Raw genomic sequence first — 18,032 nt, 5'->3', positions numbered from 1 at the left:
TACATAAACTGAAGTATATCATATAAGCACTGCGTATCTTGACAGCGCTATATAAATAAATGATGATGATGATGATGATGAAGTCACAACGTCGCCGCTTTTCAATTGAACGCTGGCGGGCCCGAATTGGACGCTGGTGCACCCGATTTGGACACCAGCAACCAGAATTGTACGCTGACCCACCTCCCAACATTTCACACAAAATGTAGATTATAATGCATAATGTACCCCCTACTGAAATTTATAAAGATATCAGAAGTCAATTCGGAGTTATGTGACCTGTATAAAAGCACTCGGCCTTGGACCTCTTGCTTTTATATGGTCACATAACTCCTCGGTGACGTAATATCTTTATAAATTACAGTAGGGGGTACATTATCCACTTTATAATCCATATTGCAGGGCACAAGTATAATATAAATTACAATGTCTTTAAATGAATAGATAATGAGTATATTTATACATAGCACGTAACATCAAAAATAAAATTTAAGCCTAGTGGCAACCTGGTTGCAAATAAAAAATCCAATAGACTTCTCTCTTATGCAGATTCGCTAGAACATCCCCTCCTCAAATTCCAGTCCTAATTTGTTCAATCCCTTGTACAGAAAAGAATTTTAGATTGCTGTTGTTGCATTCACTAAAATGCCTAGTGACATTGGTTTTGCTTTTATACTAAGGGGCCAATTCATTAACTTCAAGTGAATGATTCGAAGTAAATAAACTTTGAATTTCGAAGTGTTTTTTGGCTACTTCGACCATCAAATGGGCTACTTCGACCTTCGACTACGACTTCGAATCGAATGATTCGAACTAAAAATCATTCGACTATTCGACCATTCGATAGTCGAAGTACTGTCTCTTTAAGAAAAAACTTCGACCCCCTAGTTTGCCACCTAAAAGCTACCGAACCCAATGTTAGCCTATGGGGAAGTATAATCCTTCGATCGTTGGATTAAAATCCTTCGAATCGTTCGATTCGAAGGATTTGCGCAAAATCCTTCGACTTCGATATTCGAAGTCGAAGGATTTTCATTCCCAGTCGAATATCGAGGGTTAATTAACCCTCGATATTCGACCCTTGATGAATTTGCCCCTTAGTGTATTCATTCTTTACTAGTGTCTATTTTTCCAGCAACTTTAAAGTGAAGACATCCCTAGTTTGTGCCTGCAGAATAGACTGCCACTCATGGCAACTGTTTTTGTGCAGAATATATGAGCGATTTTTCCACAGTGACTTTTGTCTAAGGGCAGTTTTTTGTGGTGAAAAAAAGATTTTGCTGCAGTTTCTTCTTGGGTTATCTCTGCTGGTATATGTTTTTATGACATAAAAAAACCCAACAGTGTATTGGCATTAAAGTTCCAGCCTTGAAAACAAATATGTATTATTTTCATTTGGGATTTGGACATGTCACATATAGTAATTTTGATGCGAGCGACAATTTTTATACGCGTGACTATTTAGTTCATCAAAGTCAATGGGCATCCGAATAATTTTGAAGCATGACAATTTTTATGAATGTGCTGGTTGTTTTTTTTACGTTGTGGATTTATCATCTGCGAATTGTCGCCGCGGTATCACAAATTATTTCACTTGTGGCAAAACGTGGAAATTCACAGCAAATTAGTGTCTGCCAAATTTATTCGCCCATCACTAGTCACATAATGTGATATTTTGGGGGTCTCTGCATGCCATATACTTTGTCACTGGATTTGTTCAAACAATCTGCTGTTTCTCTTTCTTGAAAAAAATGTTTGTCCCATAGTTTTCTTTATCAGATGCTGTACCCACAAATCAGGACCTGATACATGTGCATTAAAGAATATGTAAAGCATAAAAAATTTGAATATTCTCTATATGGTGTGTTGGTGGTATCCTTAACTGAGAAAAATCTTGGAATTTTCTTGGATATCAAGCTGTGTAACGCTAGGCAATGTCAGTCATTGGCTACTAAATGAAATAAAGTATTGTTTTACATTAAAAGGGGAATTTATTTGATGGATTAAAACATAATTTTATAGGTTCCTGGTAAGGCCCGGAGCATGCAGTGTAATTTTGGGTACCTTTCCATAGGAAGGATATTAATGAGTTGGAGAGAGTGCAAAGTTGTGCAACTAAACTGGCAAAGGAGATGGAAGATTTAAAACTATAAGGGTAGACTATTAAGGTTAGAACTGATGACTCTGATGACAAGCACATTAGAGCACATTATAGACAGATTTTTGCATTAGAAAAGATCAATGCACTAGAGCAACCCCTTTAGGCTTGAGGACTGAACTTTTATTTGAAGCAGCGTAGGTGGTTCTTCATGGTGAGGGCATGGAAGTTATGCTATGCTCTGCCGTGATGTTGTGATAAAAGATTCTATTAATACCTTTAAAAGTGGCTTAGATGATTTCTTGAACAAGCATAAAATCCAAAGCAATTGTGATCCTAAGATCTACTGCTCTTTAGTGTTGATAGTGATATGTATATTGAGTGTGTAGATAGGTCTGTGTAAATATGTGTATATATGTACACTGGGGTTTGTTTGGAGGGGTTAAATTTGATGGACTTTGGTCTTTTTTTAACCCAACTATATAATATGTAACTATAATGAACTTTAGGCCAACAGAGCCACTTGGTAGCCAGTTGTTCTGATTGTACATTCATCTGGAGAATGCCATCCTGTACACCCCTGTGCTGCCTTCAAGTTACTGCAATAACATGCAGTGGGAGTTGTGACTGGCACAGGAGATAACAGCATACTGGCACAGTGGGCTGACCCTGAAAATTGCTGAAAATGTGTAGTCAGGATGATGAAGAGAGTCTATTGTGGGTCTTTTGCCCTAATATAAGCCAAATAGAAAAGCAAACATTCAAAATTGTATAGTATTTGTTTTGTTTATCTTACCACACTGTCTATAACACATATCAACAATAGTAATGGCAACAGATTTGCTCTTGTGTATGTTTAAAATCTAAGCATGCCTTGTGAATTATAACATCTGTATAAAATATTTTCACAACAGGTTTTATCTTTTTCAGATTTCTGACTTTGGGCTCTCCAAATGGAAAGAAAATTCAACCAGAAATGAATATATCCAAAGATCCGCAATAAAAGGAACCTTAAGTTACATTCCTCCAGAAATGTTTCTGCAGAGCAGTAGACTTCCAGGAACCAAATATGATGTTTACAGGTAAGGTTTAAGCTACAAGTAATTATAGGGGGGTTATTTTTCAAGGTCCAAATTTATCGCAATATCGGCTGCTACAAACTCTGCTCGGGCTTTTAATGCTTATTTATTATTGCATTTTCCCGAAAAATTGCTTTGCGGGTAAAACTCAGATTTTCACGATTTTTTTGTGAATTTTACCCACCGAATTTTTCAGCGTTTTCACCCGAAAGCTCAGAAAACATTGTGAAGTTGCCAGAGACCCTCGACACAACCAAAAATCAATGGGGCTGTTCCCACTGACTTTTATGAAACCTCGACAGGTTCGACATGCTGTGTTTTTATATTCGGGCTTTTTAGCCCTCGGGGTTTAATAAATTCCAAAAAGTTTGTGATTTTTTTTTTTAGACTATTATAACACAAAAAATCACGAATTTTTGGGATTTAGGGGAATTTCGGGTATTCAGAGCTTAGTAAAGAACCCCCATATTGTCCAGCTTGGCCTGGATAATTGACTAACTACTTCTTGCTCACATAGCAGAGCTTGCAGTTGCTGAGGACCCAGAAGTCTAGAGGCCCCAGGATTTTCTCTTAACAGCATATACTGTAATATATACCTAGGCACAATAAGTGATGAATAGTTTAAAAACAGAACAGCAAGGTCACTTGTAAAGATATGACAACCAATGATTAAAGAAGTCAAGTTTGCTTACCAGGTACTAGAAAGGGGGCGCTACATCTTCATTTTATCCAGAGTGCAAGAAGAAAATATGGGTAGTATTTCAACATTTACCTTTACCATGTAGTTGCCTTAAGCAATGTGCAGTTACTGTGTTTGCACTGTGTGTGATACAAACCACTTATTTACAATAACAATGTACATTAATACGTTCATCTTACCACAGGCTTAACAAGATCCAAATCAACTGAACTACAATACATTTTGGAACCAAAACATTAAAAATTTAGAATGGTTTGGTTACCCTGGCCATAGGGCATAGGTGGGGTTAGTTAGAGTAGATATTGGTTGAAATAGTTTTGTATTTACTGATCATTTGGGAATTTCAGGTTTCAGGTTCAAAATTTGCAACGAGAACAAATAAAAATAGTTTTTCAAATTGTACCCACAAGTTTTCCTAAACTCCTGTCTATATAATATGCCTGTATGTATAACTGATACAATTTGTGAGTACAGCAACACAGACACTTGTTTCATTAATCTACTTATTATTATTTGCATGTACTTAACTTAATGGCTGAGTTGCTCAGTAAAGCATGGGTAATACTCTGTATGAAGCTGCATTTCATTAACCGCTAATGGAACTAATAAGACTCATTTAAAGTTAAAACAAATTGAAAGATCAAAGTAACATTTTGATTTCAGTGAATGTGAAATCCACAAGAAAGACCATAATGCATTTATTTTCCCTAATTAAAGGCAAAATCAAAGAAAAGCATAATACCAATAGTTTATAAAAACATTTTATTGTATTTATTGTAACTCCACCTTTATTTCCTTGATCTATTCTGTGTACCTCACAGATATCGGATTGTCCTGTGGTTTAATAGTTAGATATTGCATGATTTGGACAAATGGACAGAAAACATTGCTCTGCTCAGATGATAAGTGAATCTTAGGCTGATGTGTTTTCAGCCATTTGCCATACCCCTTGTTGTTAAGGTGGTGTTTGTAGAAAAGATTATCAGTTTGGACAAAACAACTGAAATTCAATAGGATATCAAGATGATCTATCAAAACAGTTTACCCCTCAAGTGCTACACATGCCCACACCAGCAGTATGGCCAAAATCAGATAAACTGTTATATTCCAAGGCAATTTTCTAAAGCCAGAATTTAACAAGAGATCACTACTATGCTCTGCCACCAACATGATAGAAGTTCAGCAGCCCTGCTGCCGGACCTCTTCTAAACTTACCTGTGCAGTACTCTGGCAAGGTCCTACCGCTGCTGTGACAAATAAAACTTAAAATATAATATCATATGTGCACTGTTCTGATCCAGTGCCAATTATGCTTCAAGAGGGAAAAAAATCCTTCCTTACCCCAATGGCGATCAGAAACATTCCCTGGATCAAGCGATTCACATTCATTTAACATAAATAAATACAATAGACTCTCACAATTATAAAGCAGAAAGATACAGAAACCACAATATAACAGCGCTTTCATGAAAACATCAATATCAGTTATTAATAGATCATATGAGAACTTAAAGTAGAAATTTTACTGACATTTCACAAAATTTGCAAAATGGGGGATGGTGGGTGGGATGTTTCTACCTGCTCAGAAGATAAGGAAGTGAACTGCTTCTTCCCCTGACATCACATCCCTCTCTTACTCCGCCCCTGGGCCTGGCCATCTCCTGCTTTAATTCATTCCTTCTCACCTAAACGCAGCTACATGTGATTCTGCACATCTCTGACCTAGACCAGTATAATGTGGCTGCTGGTTATTCGGATCCCTTGTCATACTGCGCTTTTAGCTTTTATCTCAAAAAATAATTTAGCTCATCCCCTCTGGCCTGTACAATATCTCTAAATCACAGTACTATACCAAAGAAAACACTCTAACGTTTTTATCTCCGCAAAGATTTCCTTTTGCACAAGGATTTAATAGCTTGTAGACACTTGTATGCTCAGAGGAACTTGTATTCATTTGAAAGCATCAACATTCTTTATTTTACAAGGAATTATGGGAAATTTTTTAAATGGCAGTTTTTATTAATAAAGAGAAACGTAATTTGATGCCAGACAGATATAATTTGGCTCATCCAATATTAACATTTCTTTTTTTTTTAAATGTCAGTTCTGCTATTCGATTCTCTACAGACCATGTTCTTGAAATTATTTTTGTACATAGAAGAATAGCTTTTAAGACTAGTCCCCTAAATGAGCAGTCCTGATGGAATATTAACCAGATATCCTGACAATGTTAGTGTATATCTGAACCTGATGAAATGTGAAAATCATTATATACTGATAATAAAAGTCTACTCTAAGCAGGGCCTTCCAAGTCTTTTAATTTTCATAGGTTTTTCAGTTTCTTCATTGTTTAACCTCCTTGACTAACTTGTAAAGATGAACATGTCAAAGGTACTGAAAAGAGAAATACTTGATGGAAAGAATAATTTACCTCTTTTCCTTTTTTCTCTACTTTTTTTTAGCTACGCCATTGTTATCTGGGAACTACTGACCCAGAAAAAACCTTATGCAGGTAACTATAATATTTTGTTATATTTGCAGCTACATTTTGGCCTTAAAAGGAAAACTATACCCCTCAAACAAGGTAGGTCTCTATAAAAATATATTGCATAAAACAGCTCATAAATCATAATCATAAATCATAAATAGAAAATTGGCTTTTCAAAAAATAAGGGCCGCCCCCTGGGATCGTAGGATTCACGGTGCACACAAACAAACCAAGCAAACCATACATGTTAGGTCACATGAGCCAATTAACAAACAGAGTTCTGTCTTTTGCTTCTACACTTCTTCCTGTTACAGTTAGAGTTTTAGTATTTCTGATCAGGTGATCTCTGAGGCAGCACTCAGACCATCATGCAATGGTGGTTCAAGACAAGAGATGTAAAAGGGCAAGATTTACTTAAATATATATACCAGTTTGATAATATTCTTTAATATGCCACTTAATTTGATATACTGTAATCTGTTGCTCAAGTATTCATTTTGGGAGTATAGTTTTCCTTTAAGGAATAAATTACTCCAGTGCCTATGTCAGGCATTCAGCAATTTGTTTTGTTTAATATACTTGCAGTTAGAAAATAAAAGCAAAAATCTGATCTGGTTGCTATGGGCAACTGCACTGGGGCAAATTAGCTCTTATATTAGTAAATCAGGCCCAAACTTAGGGAGGTATTAACAGTAATTAATGGGAAATATGCATAAACATTTTTTTTTCTTTGTGGAACAGTTTTTCCTTTTCATTAATTTAATACAGGTTTTGAAAACTCACAAAAGTGTTCAGCTGAAATGTTTTAGTTTTTATCATTGATCAGTGTATGCAATAAAGCTGCTTTGTGTAAAAAATATGATATGCTCAGTTTAAGTTTGCATCTTAATAACTATATAACACATATTACATTGCAAAATGCTAGTTTTTGTGCTAATTTTTCTTATAAATTCCATACATTATATTCCTCATTGGCGTCATTATGTAATCACTTGTAGTTATAAAGTGTAAAAGAATGTAAAAAGTGTAGTTTTTTTTAACACTGCATTGTACACCGATTTCCACTCCTGTATTTCTTTACTGCCAGATGAATTTGTCCAAATAAGAAAAATAGGTTGCACCAACATTAGTACGATTTTATGCGTTAGTCTGGTGTGGTGTAAAAGTAAATTTTATGGTGAATATCTTTTACCTGTTATAGAAACAGTCCATGACCACGAAGATGACATTTTTCATGAGGAAAATGAAGGAGTTAACAAATGTGTCATATATTATACACGATGGTGGTTATTTATCAAAATCCAAAAATATCTAATTATTTTCTGAAATCTACTCTGACCAAATCTGCTCAGGTTATTACCCCTTAATTTTCAATACATTCTCCTAAAAATTTCCTGTGCGGGAAAATTTAGAATCGTATGAATTTTTCAGATTTTCAGCCCGAAAACTCATTTTTTCCTGGATTTTTGCCCGAAAACCACGACATCTTCAGATTATTGAAAACCAGCACAGATCAGCATACTGTTTCTTCAGGATTTCTCCCATTGACTGTTATACAACCTCGGCAGGTCTGAGATGGAGCTGGATTTTTGGATTCTGACTTTTTTCTCTCCTCGTGGTATAATAAATCCTGAAAACGTAGGGGTTTTTTTTCCCACTAAAAAATCAGATTTTAAAGTAAAAAAAACTTGGATTTTTCAAATTTTTTGGCATTTGGATTTTAATAAATAACTCCCAAACTTTTACGCAATTGACCAGCTTTACATAAAAGCCCCTTAAAGTGGAGACCAGGTGGAGTAACTTATATATGCTTAGACACATTATGATACTTGCTAAGGAAGGAATATGTTACATTTTTGATGGTAATTTTATATTTAGTGTGGGTAATCTACTGCCCAGACGTACCCCTGCAAGCATTTGCAATTTTGAGGTTGGAAAATATCAGTAGTAGCAAGTTTACAATGGATATTGTTGTATACATTTTCTTTTCTCATGATAGTCCTAATACATTTTCTCAAATCAATCTGAAATGTATTTTAGGTGCCAGTATGTTGAACATTATTGTTAAGGTTGCAGCGGGAAAGCGCCCACCTATCCATGATATTTCTGAAGAACGGCCAGTGGAATGCCAACAGATGATTAATCTGATGCAGAGATGTTGGAATCAGAATCCTAATAAAAGGCCAAACTTTTCAGGTATATTCATTTTTTACCATAAAAGGTTCTACATTTCTCTGTACAAAGCACTAACATTTAAGCTTTACTGTACCAAGGAAAGCCTAAAAAATACCAGTACAACCATTTACAGAAAAACATTGTTAATGATGAGCAAATCAGTCCCTTATTCCCTTCACTGGTGAGTAAAAATTGGTAAAAATTCATGGATTTTTTTGCTGCGGCTTTTTCGATATATAGTACATTGAAGTCTATGAACTCTTTTTGTTGTGTCTTTTTCCACTGCAACTTTTTTGTGGCAACTTGTTTTTATGCTGCAAATTCACACATTAATACACATTATTGTTTCCAGTCAGTTAAAATCTTCAGCAATAACAACACCTTATGTATTGCAATAATGCAACCTTTTTGTTGGACTGGTTCCATTTTCTTCAGGATGTTATTCTTTGCAAATTGGCGTATGAAGTCCAACACAACTTACAGGGCACCTAGCTTTAAAATACTGTATAGTGATCGCAGTGAGCAATGACTCTTTAAATGCCTGTGAACTTTTTCTTTTTTTAAAATGGTTGTTGCTTTGGCTGGTTTAGGATAACAAATTCTGCATTATTAACAGGACTTGTTAATGGTTGCAAGTTATCCTTGTATGAGCCCTTAGAGGCACATCATTTCAGTATACCATTCTTGTTTATTGAAAACAAAATTAACAATTATCTTCATGAAGTCTTTTGAAGTAATTTACAGAAGATTTTTTTCTCCAGATATTGTCATGGAATCTCACATGTTACTTTGCCTGGTACAAAGTCCTTTACCAGACCCTGAAACAAATACAAGCAACAATGAGCAAGATATTCTCAAGTCTTCTTCATTTATGCTGTTTGATGAAAACACTAATGTGAGTAAAATTTTGACAAAAGTGGTGAGCAGACTTGTTATTAGTAATGATGGGCGAATTCGGGGCATTTAGCTTCGCTGAAAAATTAGCAAATTTCCTGCGAAATTCGCGAAACTGCAAAAATTTTGCGAAACGGTGCCAAAATGTATTTGCCGGGGGCGAATTGTGGGAATTCACCGCAAATTCACGCCTGCCGAATAAATTCGCCCATCACTAGTTATTAGTTTTTTATCTTTTTTTGTATATTTTTTTTAATAGTATATGTGATAGACAACTGGGTGCTCACTTTCTTTTTTACATTATTCCATGATGACTTCTAATATTATTAAAGAGGCATTGTTGCTCATATAATACATACAAAAGTTAGAAATCAGTTTAATAACATTATCAAGTTATTTTCCTCTGTTTTGTTAATGTATGAAAAATATATGATGCATTTTACATCTGTCCTAGACCATAGGGCTTACTTTTGGTTCTGTACAAATGGATGACCCAGCCTAACTAATTATCTATGCAAAATTTGTTTTACCTCTCTTTTGTCAAAAGTTAGCCAATACCACTTGGTGGATATTTGTTGCTCTGCTCCAGTTTTCTCTTAAACTAGTAATGAATGTAAGATAATGCTTAAAACATATGTAGAACTTATTGACTAGACGGCTGGAAATTCAAATCAGTATCCACCAATAGTGTATCGGGTCCACATTTTAACCATCTCTCAATAATTATTTATGAAGTAGATTAAAGTGAAATGAATCACAAGTTCATACACATTTGTAACATACTGTTTGGTTTATTTTCTCCAACCAGGACAGCCAGCAAGGATCTTCTTTAGAAGATGCAGGTAGTGGTATGTTATAAAAATACATAAATATCATAAAATAATACATACATGACACAGAATCTTAGGAGCAGATTTGTCAAAGTGTGAAATTAAAGATCACTACAGAAAAACCCTTTCACACTTTCTGTTCATTCCTTGTAGAAGCTTATCAAATTGTGACCTCTAAAAATCCCAGAGGAATAAATAGAAAGTGGACGAGTTTTTATTTGGTGAGCTCTAATAAATCTGCCCCATAGTGTTAGAATGGATGCTTGTATTGTTTCTAAGGAGCCTAAGTGCTTTGTAACCACTTGCAAACATGGAACGGCTAGACACAAACTGCAAATTTATAAATGAAAAACTTAATGCAGACCTCAGCAGAAAATGTGAAGCAGGCAGAAAACAAGTACAAGTTCAGGCACAGGGTCAGAGCAGAAAAACACAATAGTCTGTGTATGGAGCAAGAGTACAAACCAATGTGTCAATTTGTAGAGGAATTATGCACAAAATAACAAATATCATGGTCACTTGACACCATGATAGCAATGTACAAAGAACGTGAAATTGTTTTTGAGATCCCGGCAAATGTTTTGGGACAAGCCCCTTTTTCAAGCGCTCTTACAATCTGTATCAAGATACCAGTATTTAAGGGATAGGCTTAAACAGGAACTTGCTATAATAAGATCTTGTGCTCTTCCTACAATAAAGTTTTACTTAAAGCGTATTTGAGTCTCTCTCATTCCACCGAAATGTGTGTCTCTTATGGGGTTCAGATGTATCTTTTGCTTTCTCGTGTTTCCCGGTAATGATCTCAAGCTTCACTGTCCACACCTCTCCGCTCCCCTCCAAAACAAAATTAAATTGCCATTTACTTCCTGGTTCTCTCCCTTCGTCTACAGATCCGTAGACAAAGGGAGAGAACCCGGAAGTAAACGGCAAACGCGGGTGAGAGTAACGAGCAGCGACAACGGAACCACTAGTAGGACTGTGCAGATAACAAGTAACACACTCGTGACTGTGACAGGAAGGATCCTGTAAGTACAAATCATACAGGGGCTCTTTCTTTGTGTAACGACAATGCACAATTGTGTCTGTATTTCATTTTGTCTTGAAGGGGAGCGGAGAGGTGTGGACGGTGAAGCTTGAGATCATTACCGGGAAACACTAGAAAGCAAAAGATACATCTGAATCCCATAAGAGACACACATTTCGGTGGAGTGGGAGAGACTCAAATAAGTTTTTGGTAAAACTTTATTATAGGAAGCACACAAGATATTATTATAGCATCTCTATCTTTTGGGGTTGGAAACCTATTTTTGTTGCGCATCCAACTTTCTTGAAAGCGCAGATTGCAAGTCTATTTATATTACACAGGAACTTACCACCACATTGTGTGACAATAAAGTGAATAGGAAAAAAAGACATTCTAAATCAGGACTCCTGTTTCTCAACCTGAAAGCCCAGTGACCAGTAAACCTTAGGCCCCTGGTTCTAAACCAGGTAATTACCGACACCGGGGGGCACATTTATCAAGGGTCGAATTTTAAATTCAAGTTTTTTAAAACTCCCATATATTTGAAATTTGAATAGTCTAAACTTATTAATAAAATACATTTTTTATACTCAGAATAATTTAAACGACCCAAAAACTCTAATCAAATTCGATTCGAATTCGATAAAACTCGAGTCGAGTTTTTTCTCAGAAAAAAACTTGAATGTCAGAAAGGCTGCAAACATCTCCAAATTGATCCCTACACCTCTCCCATTGACTTAAATAGTAATTCAGCAAGTTTTAGGTGGCGAATAGTCAAATTCGAAATTCTTAAAGGGCCAGATTATGAAAAAAAAAAAATTTGGATTTTGAATGTAAATTGGTCTAATTTTAGTTGCAATTTGAATCATACGAATAGACATTATGCATATAATGTGAGAGTAGCTTCAATTAATGTGTTCTTTGACATGTGGCTTGTGTGACAGATGAGCCATTTCTCTGCTGGAATTCTTATGCCAGTATAGAAAAGGTTTGCAATTACTTTTTCACTTTACTATTCTGTCTGTAACTATCTTAGAATTGTTAGCAAAGTTAACATTCAAATGAATTAGAAATGCAGCTGTAAAGTTTTTCAGTGATCATTATAAATGTCACCACAAACCACCAAAAATAATGGAACATAAATAAACATCATTTAAAAATATAAAGTCATATAATGTATTTAAACATAAGCTCAAATTATTGCAATGTAAAATTAATGGAAAGACTAATGACATTTTTTTTTGTTTTTTTTTTTTAGAAACACAAAATTTGTTAAGGAACCTTATGTTAGAAGATCACACATGGGTAGATGAAAATGATTTTACTCTGCTTCACATTGCTGTCGCACAAGGAAATCTTGAACAAGTAAATCATTTTTTGAGCCTTAATGTGGATGTGAATAGCAAATCAATCAGTGGATTTACACCCCTCATATTAGCTGTGCAGAAGAAGTTGCCGGACATATGTATGTCATTAATTGAGAATGGAGCAGATGTAAATATTATTGATGAAGACATGTGGTCACCTCTCCATTTTGCTGCTCAAGGTGGTGACGACAGAATTGTTAGGCTTCTCCTGGATCATTCAGCTCATGTTGATGCAAAGGAGCGTGATGATTGGACACCGCTTCATCTTGCAGCCCAAAATGGCTATGAAAATGTTGTCCGTGTCCTCTTCACTCGTCATACTAACCCAAATTCCCAGGATGTGAATGGAAAGACTGCACTCCATCTCGCTACTTATTTTGGTCATTACAAACTTGTGAAGCTTTTGATAAGCCAAGGAGCTATTGCAGACAGTATCCAAAATGATCAAAGGACTGCTCTTCATATTGCAGCTGACAGAGGTTACTTTAGAGTGGTGCAACATCTGATACAAAAGGGAGCTACTTTGAACTTTCCTGATCAGAGCCATTACACTGCTTTACATATGGCAGCAGTAAAAGGCAACAGCATGATCTGTAAACTGCTAATAAAACATGGAGCTAATGTTGATGCTAAAACATTCCAAGGCTGGACAGCTTTGCATCTTGCAACATTTAAAGGACACACCGATATAATAAATTTACTAAAAAGCGGTGGTGCAAATATTGATGCTGAAGGAGATTTGAAGTGGACACCCCTCCATTTAGCAGTGCGCTATAGTGAGGATCTTGTTGTTTCCCATCTCCTGAAATTAGGGGCAAAACCTGAAATTGCTGAAATGTCAGGATGGACTGCCTTGCACCTGGCTGTACAAAGAGGTGCGTTCTGCAGTGTTTTACATCTTATAGAACACAAAGCAGATGTCAATGCAAAGAATACATTTGGATGGACTCCATTACATGTTGCAGTGTTAAATTCTAATGTATCCATAATAAAAACTCTTCTCCTGGCTAATGCAAAGCTCAGTATAGAAGATAGTAATGGCTGCACTCCTCTGCAGTTAGCAGTCAGAAATAAAAAACATAATGTTGTTGCTTTACTGGAGGGCAGAGACAATATTTCTAGCAGTTCTGATGAACTAAGTGGAGAAGTAGGGCCTTACTTGCAATTTCAAGAATAGCCTGTTTCACCTATTTCTTGAACAAAACAAAAAGAGAAATAAGTTAGCAGTTTTGCTGAAACAATAGTGCATGCTGTTTTAGTGAGGTCTGATGAGTGAAATTGAGGCTTACATTTATTTTTACTTTATTCTTGCACTTGTATTTCAATTTGCAGGGTTTGTGATCAGTTGTAGCATAAAGCCAGGGTCGGACCAGACCAACGAGACACAGGGTAAAAACCCAGTGGGTCCTGGCCCTACTGTGCCCCGCCGACCCAGACCCGCAGCCACCTACGGCCAACACTGCCTGAATGTGTCCCCCCCGCACCCAATCATGACTACAACTCTGGGGCCCAGAGGGGGGGTTGTGACTGGGGTAGGGGGGCTCTAGGGGGTGGTGACAGAGGTGGGGGACCTGAAGGGGGGAGGTGGGAGGCCAAGGCTGCTTAAAGCTTCAACTTGTGTGTGTCACAAAATGATCTTGTGGTAGGAGATGATAGAAATGACTTGAAGTCTATCTCTGAAGAAACAACATTTAGGGTGCACTCATGGATTCAATCAGGGAGGCCTTTCAACATTTGCATTAACAGTATTATGAAGAATAAATAAAAGCGTCTTCCAGTGGTCCATGAGTCATTCGTGTTAACCAATTACTTCCTGAAACATTATGATTGCCCTTTATTTATTCAAATCCAACATATCATGCAGTACTTTATGGTAATTGTTAATCTTTCATGTCAATCCCTACCCCAGTGGTAGGTGCAATCTTCTTAACTAATTGTGCATATGTACATAGGTCTATTTCATCAAGATCCAAGAAACCCATCTTTTTTTTTTTTTTTTTGTGTGGGAGGAAACTGGAGCCCTCAGTGGAAACCATGCAAAGATGTGCAAATCCACATAGGCTGAATACTGGTCCCCACTGCTACAAAACAGTAACCAATATAATTCTATAAAAATAGTATGGTTTAAACACTGCTACAAAAATCTGATGCTTTTTAGACAAAGTATGGATAATGTTCCATACAGAGTCTTTAGAGGAGTGATTTGTAGTTTACTGGCTAAAGGTAAGAAAGTGACAATACTTCAGGTCTCTTCTAAAGATATTGTTTCACCAAGCAAATCCTCAGGTGCCTTTTTAAATCTGTATTTCATAATACCGAAATATTTTACTTGTTGAAAAATACTGTATATATTTAAGCTCAATATTTGTTCTCATGCAAGTACCTAGGGTGTGTGAGCAGTAAAACATTTTTTTCTTCTTTAAACAGTAAGGGGTAGATTAATTAAGGGTCAAAGTGAAAATTCAAATTAGAATTTTAGAAAAAATGTTTTGGTCAGAAATTCAAATTGTGAATTATCCAAACTCGATTCGAGTTTTAATTCAAATTCAAATTTAGAGATTTATCATACTATGGCCATTTAAAGGAGAACTAAACCCTAAAAGTGAATATGGCTAAAAATGCCATGTTTTATAAACTGAACTTATTGCACCAGCCTAAAGTTTTTGCTTCTCAATAGCAGCAATGATCCAGGACTTCAAACTTGTCGCAGGGGTTGACCATCTTGGAAAGTGTCTGTGATATTCACATGCTCAGTGGGCTCTGAGCAGCTGTTGAGAAGCTAAGCTAAGGGGTCGTCGCAAATTATCAAACAGAAACAGGTTGGTCTGTAATATAAGCTGACGCTACAGGGCTGTTTATTAAATTCTGATGATAGTTGCACTGGTTTCTGTGCTGCCATGTTGTAATTATCCATATTAATTACTAATCAGCCTTATATTGTGACATTTACATTCTATGTATACTTTATATTGTGAGTGGGTCCCTAAGCTCAGTAAGTGACATAAGCACAGAGCATGTGCAGATGGGGAGCTACTGGGGCATCTTTGGAGACAACCAACTCTGTGGTTGCCTTGGCCTGGTACAGAAGCACAAAACATAATGTACAACATTTCTAGCCTACTTCTTTAGTAAAACTTTACTTGTCCTTTAAGAACTCGAATTCAGCTATTCGCCATATAAAACTTGCCTAATTAATGTATAAGTCAATGGGAGAGATCCAGGGATCAATTCGGTTATGTTTGTAGCCTTCCTGACATTCAAATTTGATTTTTTTAATACATTTCGACTAGTCGAATTTAAAAAAAACACATGAATTCAAATTCAAACCTTGATAATGTGCCTCCCATAGTTGAAGTAGGTCTAGATCCTTGTGAGTTGTAAAAAAGTAATTATGAAACAAACGTTTGCTTCAACACAAACTGTGTATGTTCTGTATTTAACTGTGAACTTATTTGTGTAGTGGAGAACAAGCTAAATACAATTACCTTTCTAGGTATATATTGTTTTAATTATCCAATGCATTAATCTATCATAGACTCTCAAATATCTAAAACTCGAACAAATATTACCGACCCAAAACTCTAATCTAATTTGAATCTAATTTCGAATAAACTCAAATCTAATGCCAGGAAGGCAATTAACATCTTTAAATGGGTCACTTGTCCTCTCCCATTGACTTCTACATGAACTCTGCAGGTTTTAGGTGGCAAATTCAAATTATTCCCAGGATCCAGGTATGATAAATCTTGAATTCAAATTAGAATTAGATTTTGGATTATTTTCAATTCGAATTTGTGAATTTTGACCAAAAATCCAACCCAAAAATTTAAATATGAATTTCAGATTCAAACCTTAATAAATCTTTCCCTAACTATAGTTGTAGTGACATTTAAAAAAATTATAGCATTTTTGATTAATTTTGTCCCTCTGCCAAAAACATATTTTTAATTTTTCATAGAAAATAATGGTTTTGACCAAGTTTACAGTGGAAGATATATTAAAAAATATTTGTGGATTACAATATATTTTAAATATGTGTGAAATAAAATATTTCCTAATTCAAACCACAATGTTCCTTTTATGCACAAAAATATTAACATTTTACTGAAATGTGATATCCCTGAAAAAGGTTGTAGCAGGCCTGGACTGGGAGTCAAAATAGGCCCTGCCATCCCAAACAGCCTCCTACCAGCCCACTATAACTTTCTATGGAACCATACAGCAGCCCCTCTGGCATTTGCCAGAACCCACAGATTGCCAGTCCGGGCCTGGGTTGTAGTACAGTAATGCAAGACATATAACTGGGGAGCTGTTGTTTAAACTTATGTACAGTTCATTATAAACTGTGAAACAGCTACTAACAATGTATAACATTATTCTAAAAGTGTATAGCTTTGGTATGGATGCTAGTTCCTCTTGTACAAAAGATATTATATGTGCCTCATTTTTAATAAAATATTCTGATGTTCCCTTTGTGGCTGTTGAATTGTCCATTACATTAGTAATAACTAACCCTTTATCATAAACATTATTGACTGATTTATTGAATTTCCAGAACATTATTTTGCAACCATTTCTTGGTGTTGCCATGAAATAATTTTTTTTGCACAATTTATTACTATTCTCAACCTTGTGTCTTTCCTACAGGCAACTATAAAGGAAAATGTGATTTTGCTCCCACCCAACAATTTCTATGACGTTTAGAATAGATATTTTTATAGAGGGCTAGAAAACCCGCTACAAGGTTGATATACTGTAGGTTATAGTAATGTTTTTGCAAAAAAGCAGGTAGAAAACGTGAAGAAAAATGAATAAAATGATTTAGTAAATTGTAGTTGTGTAAAAGAAAATGGGAGATTAACTCTTAAGAAATAAAAATAATTCACTTGTTATAAAAATCCATTTTAATGTAATATGAAATATTTTTGCATTTACTGTCACTATAACTATGTACTGTAACTATTTAACATATAATTTATTTAAAAAAAAGTAATCAAGTCCTTATCTAGTTCCAGCAAAACATAAACGTGTTAACATAATTTATACAAAGGTTTTACTTATTGTTTACTGCAATTATCAATTGCATCAATTATTTTGCAACAATTTCTAAATGTTATTTATAAAACAGTGATATTTAGCTAGGAGACTAGAAATTGATATCAAATACAGATATTACAATATGTAGTCCTAATTTCCAACTTAGTTCAAGCATTGAGTTTAGGCTTCATTGATGTATATTGTCTATCACTGTTATATTCAAGCATCATACTAAGTGATACTGACAGTTCTAAATTAATGATATTTGATTCATGGCATAAATATACTCATTGGCACCATTTTTATTATGAACTTCAGCCTGTGGCCCTATTCTCTCTGT

The 18,032-nt window shown here is 35.5% G+C and overlaps 1 protein-coding gene across 3 annotated transcripts in view; it reads left to right on the top strand.

Annotated features, from left to right (window-relative positions):
• The window catches only part of ankk1.L (ankyrin repeat and kinase domain containing 1 L homeolog), a 50,956-nt gene extending 36,774 nt beyond the window's left edge, over positions 1-14,182 (top strand). The window contains exons 3-8 of one of the 3 annotated variants that reach the window (XM_018225954.2): positions 3,029-3,180; positions 6,340-6,389; positions 8,406-8,561; positions 9,302-9,435; positions 10,243-10,276; positions 12,547-14,182. In XM_018225954.2, coding sequence (XP_018081443.1) covers positions 3,029-3,180; positions 6,340-6,389; positions 8,406-8,561; positions 9,302-9,435; positions 10,243-10,276; positions 12,547-13,832 — 1,812 coding nt within the window. In that variant the 3' untranslated portion in view covers positions 13,833-14,182. Of the gene's footprint in view, positions 1-3,028; positions 3,181-6,339; positions 6,390-8,405; positions 8,562-9,301; positions 9,436-10,242; positions 10,283-12,546 lie in introns of all 3 variants that reach the window. The other 2 variants (XM_018225953.2, XM_018225952.2) reach the window with 2 other exon arrangements.
• Positions 14,183-18,032: the final 3,850 nt, after the last annotated feature.

This window comes from Xenopus laevis, chromosome 7L (genome assembly GCF_017654675.1).
Source record: "Xenopus laevis strain J_2021 chromosome 7L, Xenopus_laevis_v10.1, whole genome shotgun sequence".
Classification (NCBI taxonomy): domain Eukaryota; kingdom Metazoa; phylum Chordata; class Amphibia; order Anura; family Pipidae; genus Xenopus; species Xenopus laevis.
This window is presented reverse-complemented; position numbering and strand designations above follow the sequence as displayed.